The following is a 14,005-nucleotide window of genomic DNA, read 5'->3' as shown; positions in this document are numbered from 1 at the left end:
ATAAATTTCTCATGCTATGTTGGCTACTCACAAAATAAACTAGCCCTTTATTTTGGACACTGAGTCAAATGAAAAGCCTTATGAAAATATTGATGGGGTGTAAAAGTAAAGTAAATTTCCCTTTTCAAACCTGACGGTCTATAGGGCAAGTGAAGTAGAGTTCACTTGTTTCTGTGACCTCAGCATATGAAGAGATAGTGTGGTCAGCACTATTCCCAGCCGCCTTTACTTTCCCTAACGTGAGTAAGGTAACCATCATAGTTGGGTGGACTCAGGGATGGTTTACTGACTTGAACCCGGATTCAAACTCGAGACTTACTTTAATTAGAGATAATATGACTATGTCCTAATGTCTGTTTTATTAGAGATAATATGACTGTCCTAATGTCTGTTTTATTAGAGATAATATGACTATGTCCTAATGTCTGTTATATTAGAGATAATATGACTATGTCCTAATGTCTGTTTTATTACAGATAATATGACTATGTCCTAATGTCTGTTTTATTAGAGATAATATGACTATGTCCTAATGTCTGTTATATTAGAGATAATTTTACTATGTCCTAATGTCTATTTCCCAGTGTTTTATAAGAGATAATATGACTATGTCTTAATGTCTGTTTTATTAGAGATAATATGACTGTCCTAAAGTCTGTTTTATTAGAGATAATATGACTATGTCCTAATGTCTCCCACAGGTGCGCCTATTTGCCCCAGAAGATAAAATCTACATGGGAGAGTTTGCTCTCAATGCTTCTGTTACAGTCTTGAACTACTACAACTCTTTTTTTGGTATTCCTTACCCCCTTCCTAAACAAGGTACACAGCTTGAATTACAAGATTGTTTTATACATAGTTGTCTTCTAAATGATGTTGTATTTTTTTTTTTTTTTGCTGTTCCAGTTAATTTGACATTTAGACTTTATTTTAAAAGTATGTTAATTTGAATTACCACATTAATAAATATTTAAAATTATATGTAAATTAAACAATATTTTGATTCGTAATTTATTATTTACTGTGCTCTTTTTTCTTACAAGTTGTAATTCAACTGATTTGTCATTTTAGCCATTCAGTACCTAATGACTCCTTTGTGTACCTAATGACTCCTGTGTGTACCTAATGACTCCTGTGTGTGTACCTAATGACTCCTGTGTGTGTACCTAATGACTCCTGTGTGTGTACCTAATGACTCCTGTGTGTACCTAATGACTCCTGTGTGTGTACCTAATGACTCCTGTGTACCTAATGACTCCTGTGTGTGTACCTAATGACTCCTCTGTGTACCTAATGACTCCTGTGTGTACCTAATGACTCCTGTGTGTGTACCTAATGACTCCTGTGTGTACCTAATGACTCCTGCATGTACCTAATGACTCCAGTGTGTACCTAATGACTCCTGTGTGTACCTAATGACTCCAGTGTGTACCTAATGACTCCTCTGTGTACCTAATGACTCCTGCATGTACCTAATGACTCCTGTGTGTACCTAATGACTCCTGTGTGTACCTTATGACTCCTGTGTGTACCTAATGACTCCTGTGTGTGTACCTAATGACTCCTGTGTGTACCTAATGACTCCAGTGTGTACCTAATGACTCCTGTGTGTACCTAATGACTCCTGCATGTACCTAATGACTCCTCTGTGTACCTAATGACTCCATGTACCTAATTACTCCTGTGTGTGTAACCTAATGACTCCTGTGTGTACCTAATGACTCCTGCATGTACCTAATGACTCCTGTGTGTACCTAATGACTCCAGTGTGTACCTAATGACTCCTGTGTGTACCTAATGACTCCTCTGTGTACCTAATGACTCCACTGTGTACCTAATGACTCCATGTACCTAATGACTCCTCTGTGTGTACCTAATGACTCCTCTGTGTACCTAATTACTCCTGTGTGTACCTAATGACTCCTGCATGTACCTAATGACTCCTGTGTGTAACTTATGACTCCATGTACCTAATTACTCCTGTGTGTGTAACCTAATGACTCCTGTGTGTACCTAATGACTCCTATGTGTACCTAATGACTCCTGTGTGTACCTAATGACTCCTGTGTGTACCTAATGACTCCTGTGTGTACCTAATGACTCCAGTGTGTACCTAATGACTCCTCTGTGTACCTAATGACTCCATGTACCTAATTACTCCTGTGTATACCTAATGACTCCTGTGTGTACCTAATGACTCCTGCATGTACCTAATGACTCCTCTGTGTACCTAATGACTCCATGTACCTAATTACTCCTGTGTATACCTAATGACTCCTGTGTGTACCTAATGACTCCTGTGTGTACAGATCTAATAGCCATCCCCAACTTTGCTGCTGGCGCCATGGAGAACTGGGGCCTGATCACCTACAGGGATACATCCATCCTGTATGACCCTGCCATTTCTACTGAGGGCACCAAGAAATGGGTCACCATAGTTGTAGCCCACGAGCTGGCACATCAGGTAAGTTTTGTTGTGGGCTGGGTTAACCTGGTTTAACTAGGGGAAATGTTTACAGCTCACTTGTTTCTAGTGAACAGATTTCTTTCAAACGACATCAAGATCTGATGACAACATAGTTTTACATGAACTTGTACTTAATTAGATGATTTATTAATTTTCTCGATATTCTTTTTAGTAGAAAAATGACTTTAGCACTGGTCTAATATAAAGATTAGTGATCTCATGGTGTGTTGTAAAATGTTTCAGTGGTTTGGTAACCTGGTCACAATGAAATGGTGGAATGACCTGTGGCTGAATGAGGGATTTGCCTCGTATGTTGAACGTATTGGGGCTGACCAAGTGGATAAAGAATTTCATATGGTAACCAGGTTTACTTATGACATACGATAGGGTAACCACGTTTACATGTTACTTTTTAATTAAAGTTTACATTTACATGTTTCATTTTATATTTTTTATAAATTTTTTATAGGAGGAAAATAATTGTATAAATTATTTGTGAAACAATTGACTCAGTGTGATGCATGAAATTATTTTAAAATAAATTTGCAGATTGATTCATTCATGGAACCATTTAGTGGCTCCATGTATTTGGATAGTCTGGCCACTTCCCACCCAATAGAAGTTGAAGTTCTGGACCCTAGTGAAGTTGATGCAGCTTTTGACAAGATCTCTTACGATAAGGTGAAATACTGGCTTGAATTTTTTTTTTGGGGGGGGGGGGGGGGGGGAGGGGACTGGTTTGGGTGGAGGTGACTGGTTTGGGTGTAAGTGACTGGTTCAGTGGAGGTGACTGGTAAGGTGGAGGTAACTGGTTTGAAAATGGTTATACTTTTAATGATATCTGTGTGTTCTATGAATTCCCTATGAATTCTATTTAAAACTTTAAAACTGTTGTAGGGCGGGTCACTGATACGGATGCTCCAGAGTGTTATTGGTGAAGCTGACTTCAAGAATGGACTTACCTCCTACCTCAGAAAACACGAGTATGGGAACGCTGAAACAAAAGATCTCTGGGATGCTTTTGAGGAGGTGAGGAACTTTTCTCATACAGCCTGAGGTTCTGTAACTAAAGCAACACACATGTTTGAACTAAAGGAAAGAATGACTAAAAATTTGACATCAACGCATTCACTTAAAAGCCATAGTCCTGTTCAACAAATATTTTTGCAGAAAATTTTCTTTTTTAAAAAATAATTTTTACAAATATTTAGCAGCAAATTTGGTTTTAAAAAAATATTTTTTTAACAATTATTTTTTTGGAACATATTTTGTTTTAAAACAGTCTTATGTAACAAATATTTTAGCAGAGAATTTTGTTTGAAAAAAAACAAACTTTCTTAACTATGTAAATTGTTTTTGTCAGGCCAGTAATTTGGATGCAGGCCTAAAAGTATCTGTTGTCATGGATACATGGACCAAACAAATGGGCTATCCAGTTGTTACAGTTGTGAGGGAGAAGGGGAAACTACTCTTAACTCAGGAGAGATTTCTGATAATGAATGTCTCCCACAATCACTCTGTCAGCTCATACAAATCACCTTACAAGTAATTTTTTTTTTAAATTTTCACTTGTGATGCTATTTGTCAACATTGTTAAGTCATTTAAAATTAATGTGATATGTTCTAGGCCTGTTAATTGTAATTTTCTAAATTTGCATGTCATTTCAACAATTCTGATTTATGATCTCTTCTCTTAATCCCGTTCATGCTCAAGACACATGGGGCAGATGAAGTAGAGTTCATCTGATTCATTGACCTTGGCATATGAAGGGATAGTGTGGTCAGCATTATGCCCAGCCTCCTTTGTTTCCCATCAGAGCTGGGTGGACTCAGGGACAGTTCACTGATTTGAACCAGGCTTCGAACTCAAGTCTCTCGAGTTAGCACTCTAGTTCTCTACCTCTAGGCCATGCCTTCCCTTAAGGAGTAAAAAATATTCATTTACGAACATTTTCTCATTTTCGATGTAAATGACCATTATATACTTTTGCTGTCACCTATGGTAAAGTTGTGGGATGGGGTGGTCTAGCGGTAGAGAGCTGGACTGCTAACCCGTAAGTCTCGAGTTCGAATCCGGGTTCAAGTCAGTAAACCGTCCCTGAGTCCACCCAGCTCTGATGAGTACTTAACTCACGTTAGGGAAAGTAAAGGCGGCTGGGCATAGTGCTGACCACACTATCTCTTCATATGCCAAGATCACAGAAACAAATGAACTCTACTTCACTTGCCCCATAGACCGTCAGGTTTGAAAGGGAAACTTTACTTACTTTATGGTAAAGTTTGTGTAAAATTTTTTGGCCTTAGATTGTTTAATACTGTCTTGTGTAAAAGCCAAAGTGTTTTTCTTTCAGCTACAAGTGGTACATCCCCTTCACATACTCCACATCGGCCAACCCATCTCGACAAAGCCTGGTTTGGATGATGAAAGACTCCGCCTCCGTGGATCTGCCCAATGATTCGGTGGCCTGGATCAAAGGCAATGTGGGCAGCTATGGCTACTACAGGGTCAACTATGACAAGGAGGGCTGGCAGGCCATCATAAAGCAACTGAGGACTGACCATACTGTGTTTGCAGTCACTGACAGAGTGGGGCTTATCAGTGATGCTTTCTCACTGGCCAGGTAAACATCAGCAGTTTAGTTCAAATATGGAGGCTATATTTTGTACAACGTTTTCAATTAAGGTTTATAGTAAGCTCCAATTTGATACATTTTAGGATTGGTGTCTGCCATTTATTTTATGATATTTATAAAATTTAAGTAGAATTTATTGTTGGTAGTTTGACTTCATATGAGCAAACTTTGGTCTCCAAATAAAAAGTCCATTTGTGAAAAACACTTTTTTTTTCAAACTATTTGTACAGAAAGTACTTGCAGCCAAATTACTTTTGAAGACAATTTTTTAAATACAGTTATTTAAAAAATGGTATTGGTAATGCATGTGATAAAAATAGTTTTGTTTGACCCTACGAATCTACCTTAGCTCATTAAAAAAAAGGAATGTGTATTGTTTTTTAATGGACAATGGCATATACAATACTTTGTCAAATTTTTTTACAATAGAAATTTATTTTATTTCATCAGAGCAGTCCCTCTAGAAATGACCAAGTACCTAATCAATGAAATATTTCTTTTATTTCATCAGAGCAGGACTAATAGATTATACAGTCCCTTTAGAAATGACCAAGTACCTATTCAATGAAATGTTTTTTTAATTTCATCAGAGCAGGACTAATAGACTACACAGTCCCTCTAGAAATGACCAAGTACCTGATCAATGAAATGTTTTTTATTTCATCAGAGCAGGACTAATAGACTACACAGTCCCTCTAGAAATGACCAAGTACCTGATCAATGAAATGTTTTTTATTTCATCAGAGCAGGACTAATAGACTACACAGTCCCTCTAGAAATGACCAAGTACCTAATCAATGAAATGTTTCTTTTATTTCATTAGAGCAGGACTAATAGATTATACAGTCCCTTTAGAAATGACCAAGTACCTGATCAATGAAATGTTTTTTATTTCATCAGAGCAGGACTAATAGACTACACAGTCCCTCTAGAAATGACCAAGTACCTGATCAATGAAATGTTTTTTTTAATTTCATCAGAGCAGGACTAATAGACTACACAGTCCCTCTAGAAATAACCAAGTACCTGATCAATGAAATGTTTTTTTATTTCATCAGAGCAGGACTAATAGACTACACAGTCCCTCTAGAAATAACCAAGTACCTGATCAATGAAATGTTTTTTTATTTCATCAGAGCAGGACTAATAGACTACACAGTCCCTCTAGAAATGACTAAGTACCTGATCAATGAAATGTTTTTTTTTAATTTCATCAGAGCAGGACTAATAGACTACACAGTCCCTCTAGAAATGACCAAGTACCTGATCAATGAAATGTTTTTTTATTTCATCAGAGCAGGACTAATAGACTACACAGTCCCTCTAGAAATAACCAAGTACCTGATCAATGAAATGTTTTTTTTAATTTCATCAGAGCAGGACTAATAGACTACACAGTCCCTCTAGAAATGACCAAGTACCTGATCAATGAAATGTTTTTTAATTTCATCAGAGCAGGACTAATAGACTACACAGTCCCTCTAGAAATGACCAAGTACCTGATCAATGAAACCGACTACTTTGTCTGGGAAGAGGCCCTGAGCCACATCTACTTCCTGGAGAGCCAGCTGAAGCTGCAGGAGGAGTTTGACTTGCTGAAATCTTTCCTCCTGGGTCTGGCCAAGCCGCTCATAGACAAGCTGGGATGGGAGAACTCCGGAACTCATCTCACAAAGTTTGTAGTTTGGTTTAGTCATTTATTTTGTACCCTGAACTCATCTCACCAAGTTTGTAGTTTGGTTTAGTCATTAATTTTTAACTCTGGACTCATCTAACCAAGTTTGTAGTTTGGTTTAATCATTTATTTTGAACTCTGGACTCATCTAACCAAGTGTAGTTTTGGTTTAGTCATTTATTTTGTATCCTGAACTCATCTCACCAAGTTTGTAGTTTGGTTTAGTCATTTATTTTTAGCACATCTAAGATTTGTTACAGTAAATTTGCTTCTAATATTGTTGTCAGATAAATGACATTCTTCTTGTAAAATTTGTACTTAATCTATTTTGTTTAAAAAAAAATAATTTTTTTGTTTCAGAAAGCTGAGAGCTTCCATGATTACACTTGCCATATTTTTCTATTTTCAGAAAGCTAAGAGCTTCCATGATTACACTTGCCATATTTTTCTATTTTCAGAAAGCTGAGAGCCTTCATGATTACACTTGCTATATTTTTCTATTTTTAGAAAGCTGAGAGCCTCCATGATTACACTTGCCATATTTTTCTATTTTTAGAAAGCTGAGAGCCTCCATGATTACACTTGCCATATTTTTCTATTTTCAGAAAGCTTAGAGCTGTATGATTACACTTGCCATATTTTTCTATTTTTAGAAAGCTGAGAGCCTCCATGATTACACTTGCCATAGCTGTGGAGTACCAGCCTGCTGTGGATATTGGTATAAGCAAATTTAAACAGTGGATTCAAAACCAAAGCACACTGTAAGATTTCACTCCCAGTTATAAATGTTGTCTATTTCAGCTCAATGACTGTGTGTTTAAATGTTACAGATCTTGTTCTACCAACTAGATGGATTTTCGTGATATTCTACCCCTCTTTTATAGTGGAGTGTGATTTTTTCTCATTCTGTTTTTATGAACAACTTTTGTCCTTTACAAAAAAAAATAAATAAATAATAATGAATTAGGCCCAATATTTAAGACTTTTTTTGCTTTGGTATTGATTAGTTATAAAATGAAATGCCTATAAACAAATGTGATGTAGGCCTACTGGTGGAAACATTTTGTAATTTTAGTCCTCAATTTTCTATGTTATTTCCTATGAGCCGACCCGCGGTGGTTCATACGCCGCTATTTAGTTGTTTTTTCTACTTTTCAGTAATTCATAATTTGTGAATTCAACAGTACCAATGCTGCCACTGAAAATATTTGCTTTAAAACACTAACCTCCCCCCCCCCCTTTGTGAAAGCAGCCTCCTCTTAGTTACCTCCTCTAAGTTTAAAATCGTTTCAAACTAAATTATCTGCCCCTAATAGCCGTCACCAAACCCGGCTTACATTTAGCATGAACCACAGCTCACCTGACCATGTGAGGGGGAGGGGGTGGTAGCGATAGAGAGGAAGAGAGGGGACTGCAAGGCGCGCTTGCAGCTTGTTTTCTAACGTCTCCCAGAAGAGAATTATATATATAGATGTTGTGAGCATGCTCCACCCTCTAGGAAATATTCATGTTTCTCAGAATGAATGATGATCTCCGAGGCATCATCTATGGCACTGGGCTCAAGTACGGCAAGAAAGCTGATTGGGATATTGTGTTCCAGAGATACCTCACATCCAACGTTCCGTCTGAAAAGATTACGTTGTTGTCATCACTTGCTGATACTACGGATGCCAGAGTTCTTCAAATGTGAGTTTGTTTTATAGGGCTTTTCAAATGTGAGTTTGTTTTATAGAGCTTTTCAAATGTGAGTTTGTTTTGTAGGGCTTTTCAAATGTGAGTTTTTATATAGCTCTTCAAATTGAGTTTTTTTTTATAAAACTATTCAAATGTTAGTTTTTATATAATTCTTCAAATGTGAGTTAGTTTTTATAGAACTCTTTAAATGTTGTGAGTTAGTTTTTATGGAGCCCTTCAAGCGTGAGTTAGTTTTTATAGAGTTCTTCAAATGTGAGTTAGTTTTTATATAATTCTTCAAATGTGAGTTAGTTTTTATAGATTTCTTCAAATGTAAGTTAGTTTTTATAGAACTCTTCATATGTGTGTTAGTTTTTATAGAACTCTTTAAATGTGAGTTAGTTTTTATGGAGCCCTTCAAATGTGAGTTAGTTTTTATATAATTCTTCAAACGTGAGTTAGTTTTTATAGATCTCTTTAAATGTAAGTTAGTTTTTATAGAACTCTTATATACAAGAGTTAGTTTTTATAGAATTCTTCCAATGTGCTCTTTGAAACAACTTAAGTTAATTTTATATTTTTTAACCTTAATAGCAAATTAAACAACTTTATTAATATAATAGTTTGCCTAATAGCTCATGTATTAATGTTGATGTGTTTGTCCAGCTTTTTAGAATACAGCCTTGATGATACAAAGGTCAAGTCCCAAAATTCAGGGGACGTAATTGAGTATGTTGCTGCAAACAACAATGGGTTTCTGCTAAGCTGGAGGTTCTTCAGGCTACATTGGGATGAGCTGTATGAGAGGTTAGTTAAGGGTTAATAGGTTAGTTAGGGTTAATTGGTTAGCTAAGGGTGAATTGGTTAGCTAAGGGTGAATTGGTTAGCTAAGGGTTAATAGGTTAGCTATGGGTGAATTGGTTAGCTAAGGGTGAATTGGTTAGCTAAGGGTTAATAGGTTAGCTAAGGGTGAATTGGTTAGCTAAGGGTTAATAGGTTAGCTATGGGTGAATTGGTTAGCTAAGGGTGAATTGGTTAGCTAAGGGTTAATAGGTTAGCTATGGGTGAATTGCTTAGCTAAGGGTGAATTGGTTAGCTAAGGGTTAATAGGTTAGCTAAGGGTGAATTGGTTAGCTAAGGGTTAATAGGTTAGCTAAGGGTGAATTGGTTAGCTAAGGGTTAATAGGTTAGCTAAGGGTGAATTGGTTAGCTAAGGGTGAATTGGTTAGCTAAGGGTTAATAGGTTAGCTAAGGGTGAATTGGTTAGCTAAGGGTTAATAGGTTAGCTAAGGGTGAATTGGTTAGCTAAGGGTGAATTGGTTAGCTAAGGGTGAATTGGTTAGCTAAGGGTTAATAGGTTAGCTAAGGGTGAATTGGTTAGCTAAGGGTTAATAGGTTAGCTAAGGGTTAATAGGTTAGCTAAGGGTGAATTGGTTAGCTAAGGGTTAATAGGTTAGCTAAGGGTTAATAGGTTAGCTAAGGGTGAATTGGTTAGCTAAGGGTGAATTGGTTACTTATGGAATTTTGTTTTATAATTTGGTTGATGAATTTAGGTAAATTAAAGAAATTTAGTTTATTTGATATTATGTGTTGAATTTTATAGATGGCAACAAAATATTTGCACATTTGAGTTTTTCTTAAAAAAAAATACATGTTTTTATTTGTTTCTTTAGATATGGGGACAGTGCTTTCATCTTGTCCAGTGTATTAAAAAGTGTGACTGTACCTTTTAGTACACAGTTTGATTATGATGAGGTTTGTGTGATTTCATTAAACTAAGTTTATCTTCTTACCCCCCTCTCCCCTTTTAATTATTTATATTGACCATGTTTCTGTATACAGATTCTGATTGCCAACAAAGTTTGCAAAGTTTCTTTCATAAGATTTAAATTATTAAAAACTTTTGTCGTCAGCTACCAACCAATAGCCATTTTCAAACAGCAAAGTGTGCTTTATTCTAGCTGCTTTAGAATTTATGTATTAAAAAAAAGCAGTTTACAGCTACTAGATCTATTACGTATAAAGAAGTTAAGCTTTGGTATCACCTAGCACATCACTTTTTCCCATTTGTGCCCAAGACATATGGGGCAAATGAAGTAGAGTTTATCTGTTTCAATGAAGGGATGGTGTGGTCAGCACTATGCCCACCCACCTTTGTTTCCCTAATGTGAGTCATGTACCCATCAGAGCTGGGTGGACCCATGGACATGCTACAGCCTTGAGCCTGGTATCCGAACTTAAAGACTTTAGTGTTAGCAGTCATAATATTTACCACTTGACCACGCCATCCCCTGTACTATCACCAGTTTAAAGCTTTCACCTATACAGAAATGTAAAATTACAACAAAGCCAATGGTAAGTTTGTTTAACTTTTGCAGATAGTCAACTTTTTCAAGAACAAAGAGCTAGGAACTGCCAAGATGGCTCTAGATCAGGCTCTGGAAGTTGTACAGAGCCACATAGACTGGGCTAGGAGAAACATGGACACTGTCAAGCTATGGCTCAAGACTAATGTTAGTCCGAAGTAAAACTTTATTTAAACATTTTGTGGAGTAATGTTAGTCTGAAGAAAAATTTTTTTTTAAAATTATGTGAGGTAATGTTAGTCCAAAGTGAAATTTTATGTTAAGCAAAAACAAGTGTTCTCATAAAGCAGAGTGGTAACTCCCTTTTGTTTAGTCTTTTGGAAAGCAGAAAATATCAGTCAATTGTAAAAAATATCCAAATTTTTGCTGGCACTATTTCTACATTCCACTATTATTTGATAAGTGTAACTAAAGTTGGTATTTTCTGAACTAACAAAAACTTTGTTTGATTTCATTTATTTTTATCACATACCTGATGAATCTCAATGTTTTTTCCATTGCCATTTGTGATAAAAAAAAGATTTTTTTTTATGGTTGTTAAAATTACAAACGAACTAGGAATCAATTCCTATTTTAAGTAACTATTCTATTCTTTAACAATTAAAGTTCAGGGAATTTAATTTGTCTCTTGAAAGTTTTTCACGTTGTCTGAGAGCCAGATAGCTCTGGGTATGTGATCAAAAGATAAGGGAGGGGGTGATCACATTTTTAGTTTAAAAAATTAAACCAGTTTACTATAAAACAATTTAATGTGTGGGGAATTTTTTTTTATTTTAAGCTTACTTTTTTAAAAATACAATCTGACTTTTACCGGATGATCTCTTTCTTTCAATTAATTAAAACATTGGACTAAAACTTGATTATAAAGAGGATTACAATTTACACTTGAACCATGACTATTATGTTTACATTTATCTGACTAAAACATAACTTTTGGGATTGAACATCATTTCAGAGGTTTTTGTATTAAAACATTTCTAATGTTTATAATTGTTAATGTTCTCTAATTTTTAATTTGTACAGATTTTACAACATGTATTTATTTCATATTGACCATATACATTTTTTTTATTTTTTGTAAACATATTTCGATTCGTTTTATAAGATAATTTAAGGTTCTGAGATGCTAAGTTTTCTTAACTGTTTGATCCCTAACACGCCCAGTGATTTACAAATCTAATAATGTGGATATTAATCCATACATTCAACCCTTAGATAGGGAAGACAAGCTGGCCATATGGTGGGTACAGTTACAAAAATATTATTGGATTTAATTATTTGTTTAGGATAGCTAGAAATGGAATTCACAGAATTGACACTTGAATTCAAAAATATTTTGTTCCAACATTTTTCTGAATTGAGAGTTGCTTTTTTTTTTTTTTTTTTTTTTTTTTTGTTGTTGTAGTGATGTTTTATTAATTTAAAAAAAAAAAAGAAAGTTGTTTGTTTAATGATACTTTTGAGCCAAACACAATTTGTTTTGATAAACAAAATTAAATAGTCTTAAATATTCTCCAGATTTGTGAATATGTAATGTTTAAAGATGCTTTAAATATTATAGTGATTATGTTATTAGTTTAAATTTTATTGTTGTTTAGTAATATGCAATTTTTTTTTTTTGTAAACATAAAAATAAATCTGATACATTTTTGTAAAGGCAATATTTAACTGAACAAATGTTTCTTTTTTATGCTTTACTGTTGTAACATGAACCAGTTATATATATAAATATAATATAATCAGACATATGATAAAAAATACTGTTGATGTAAAATTTTAAAACAAGGCCACAAGAACTGAATGTGCACAAACATTTGGACTAGCAAAGATAGCACCTAGCAAAGTTTTAAAGTTCTCGTAGCATAATAACTTTTGGTATTTGAAGTTTTATATTTGTGGTCTATTATACATTTTTTTTTATTTTAGTACAGTTCTGTAAGAAAGTTAAGAAATAAATCTGTTTCAATTATAGCCATAACTTTAATGTCAGTGTGTTATAGTTGTAGAAAATTCTTTGAATAATTAAAATATTTGTTGAAGTAAAACTGTATCACCTTACTCTAATTTAAGTACCAAAAATGACTTAAAAACATATTTTAAAGGGCTGTTGTCCTGTGATGTTATTAAAAAATATTGTTTAATGTTTTAAGTGATGCTTATTTCCCCTTGTCTGAGTTTAGTTTATTGAATTTTTGTTGTAACATAGACTGCAATGATAGTTTTAAATTAAGGATAGTTTTCTTTTGCTTTACAAAAATTGTGAATTATAAAAATTTTTTTTATTTAGTAACTTGTCAATGAGTGTTGTGATTGCTTTTCTTTGTTCAATGACGAAGTAAACTAAGGTAATGTTTTTTTTTTAAAGTAAAATTGTAAAGTTTTAAAAAATGTTTTGTATTTAAAAAAAGGTTGTTGCAAAAAACTGTAACTGTTGTTTGAAATTGATTATGTTGGTGTTGATGGCACAAATAGTTGTATATAGTGAACAAGACTTAATCTGCTTGAAGTGGTTAGTTGAGGCCAAAATAATTCGTTTATATTTTTTTATACTTTAAATGTTGCTGTTTTGTGATTTTAAAGAGAATATTTTTACCAAAGCATTTAAAATTTATCTTTCAAGAAATACAATTTACATTCTAAAAATGATTTGCATGTTTCTACAAATCTGTTATTTATTTTAAAACAATCTACAGTACTAATACAATTGTGTAGCTATATATTTTAGTTCATGCAATTTTTTTTTTACACATTTTAAATACCCTTTTTTTCCTATCTGGATAACTGTTAATTTATGAAATGCAAGTTAATTTAAAATTGATTTTAAGGTTTTTGTAATGCAAATGAAGTTTTATCATTACTTTGTGCTTCTTCCTGTCAATAAATGTTGATGTCATTTGTGAAATAAGTTGTTTTTTGTCTTATGTATAAGAGGTTATGCTAAAAGATTAGCATGATGGCACACACCAAACCTGGAGTCATTTTTCTATAATACGGGGAGGGGTGCAAATAACATATACTGAAGAATTATTGCCTTTGTAGATATTTCCCAAACTCGTGAATGTAGGATGTTAAAAAAATTTCATTGTAATTACTAATTACAATTACCAAGTACATAAAGAAAACTGAAATGAAAAAAATTGATAACTGTGATATAAAAACTAACACTTTAAAAAAACAACAGAACAAGAAA

At 34.2% G+C, this 14,005-nt stretch overlaps 1 protein-coding gene across 6 annotated transcripts in view; it reads left to right on the top strand.

Moving 5' to 3' along the window:
- Positions 1 to 11,026, top strand: part of LOC131945824 (puromycin-sensitive aminopeptidase-like protein) — a 37,872-nt gene extending 26,846 nt beyond the window's left edge. For 5 of the 6 annotated variants that reach the window (XM_059306425.1, XM_059306428.1, XM_059306426.1 and 2 more), the window contains exons 4-16: positions 702 to 822; positions 2,310 to 2,464; positions 2,711 to 2,824; positions 3,017 to 3,148; positions 3,365 to 3,496; positions 3,831 to 4,012; positions 4,819 to 5,088; positions 6,554 to 6,775; positions 7,429 to 7,536; positions 8,294 to 8,461; positions 9,116 to 9,256; positions 10,123 to 10,204; positions 10,828 to 11,026. In XM_059306425.1, coding sequence (XP_059162408.1) covers positions 702 to 822; positions 2,310 to 2,464; positions 2,711 to 2,824; positions 3,017 to 3,148; positions 3,365 to 3,496; positions 3,831 to 4,012; positions 4,819 to 5,088; positions 6,554 to 6,775; positions 7,429 to 7,536; positions 8,294 to 8,461; positions 9,116 to 9,256; positions 10,123 to 10,204; positions 10,828 to 10,977 — 1,977 coding nt within the window. In that variant the 3' untranslated portion in view covers positions 10,978 to 11,026. Of the gene's footprint in view, positions 1 to 701; positions 823 to 2,309; positions 2,465 to 2,710; positions 2,825 to 3,016; positions 3,149 to 3,364; positions 3,497 to 3,830; positions 4,013 to 4,818; positions 5,089 to 6,553; positions 6,776 to 7,282; positions 7,364 to 7,428; positions 7,537 to 8,293; positions 8,462 to 9,115; positions 9,257 to 10,122; positions 10,205 to 10,827 lie in introns of those variants that run through there. The other variant, XM_059306431.1, reaches the window with a different exon arrangement.
- Positions 11,027 to 14,005: the final 2,979 nt, after the last annotated feature.

This window comes from Physella acuta, unplaced genomic scaffold (assembly GCF_028476545.2).
Source record: "Physella acuta isolate Inbredline_101_S28 unplaced genomic scaffold, ASM2847654v3 ptg000535l, whole genome shotgun sequence".
NCBI lineage: Eukaryota > Metazoa > Mollusca > Gastropoda > Physidae > Physella > Physella acuta.
The sequence above is the reverse complement of the archived record's forward strand: the minus strand, read 5'-3'. Positions and strand labels throughout refer to the sequence as shown.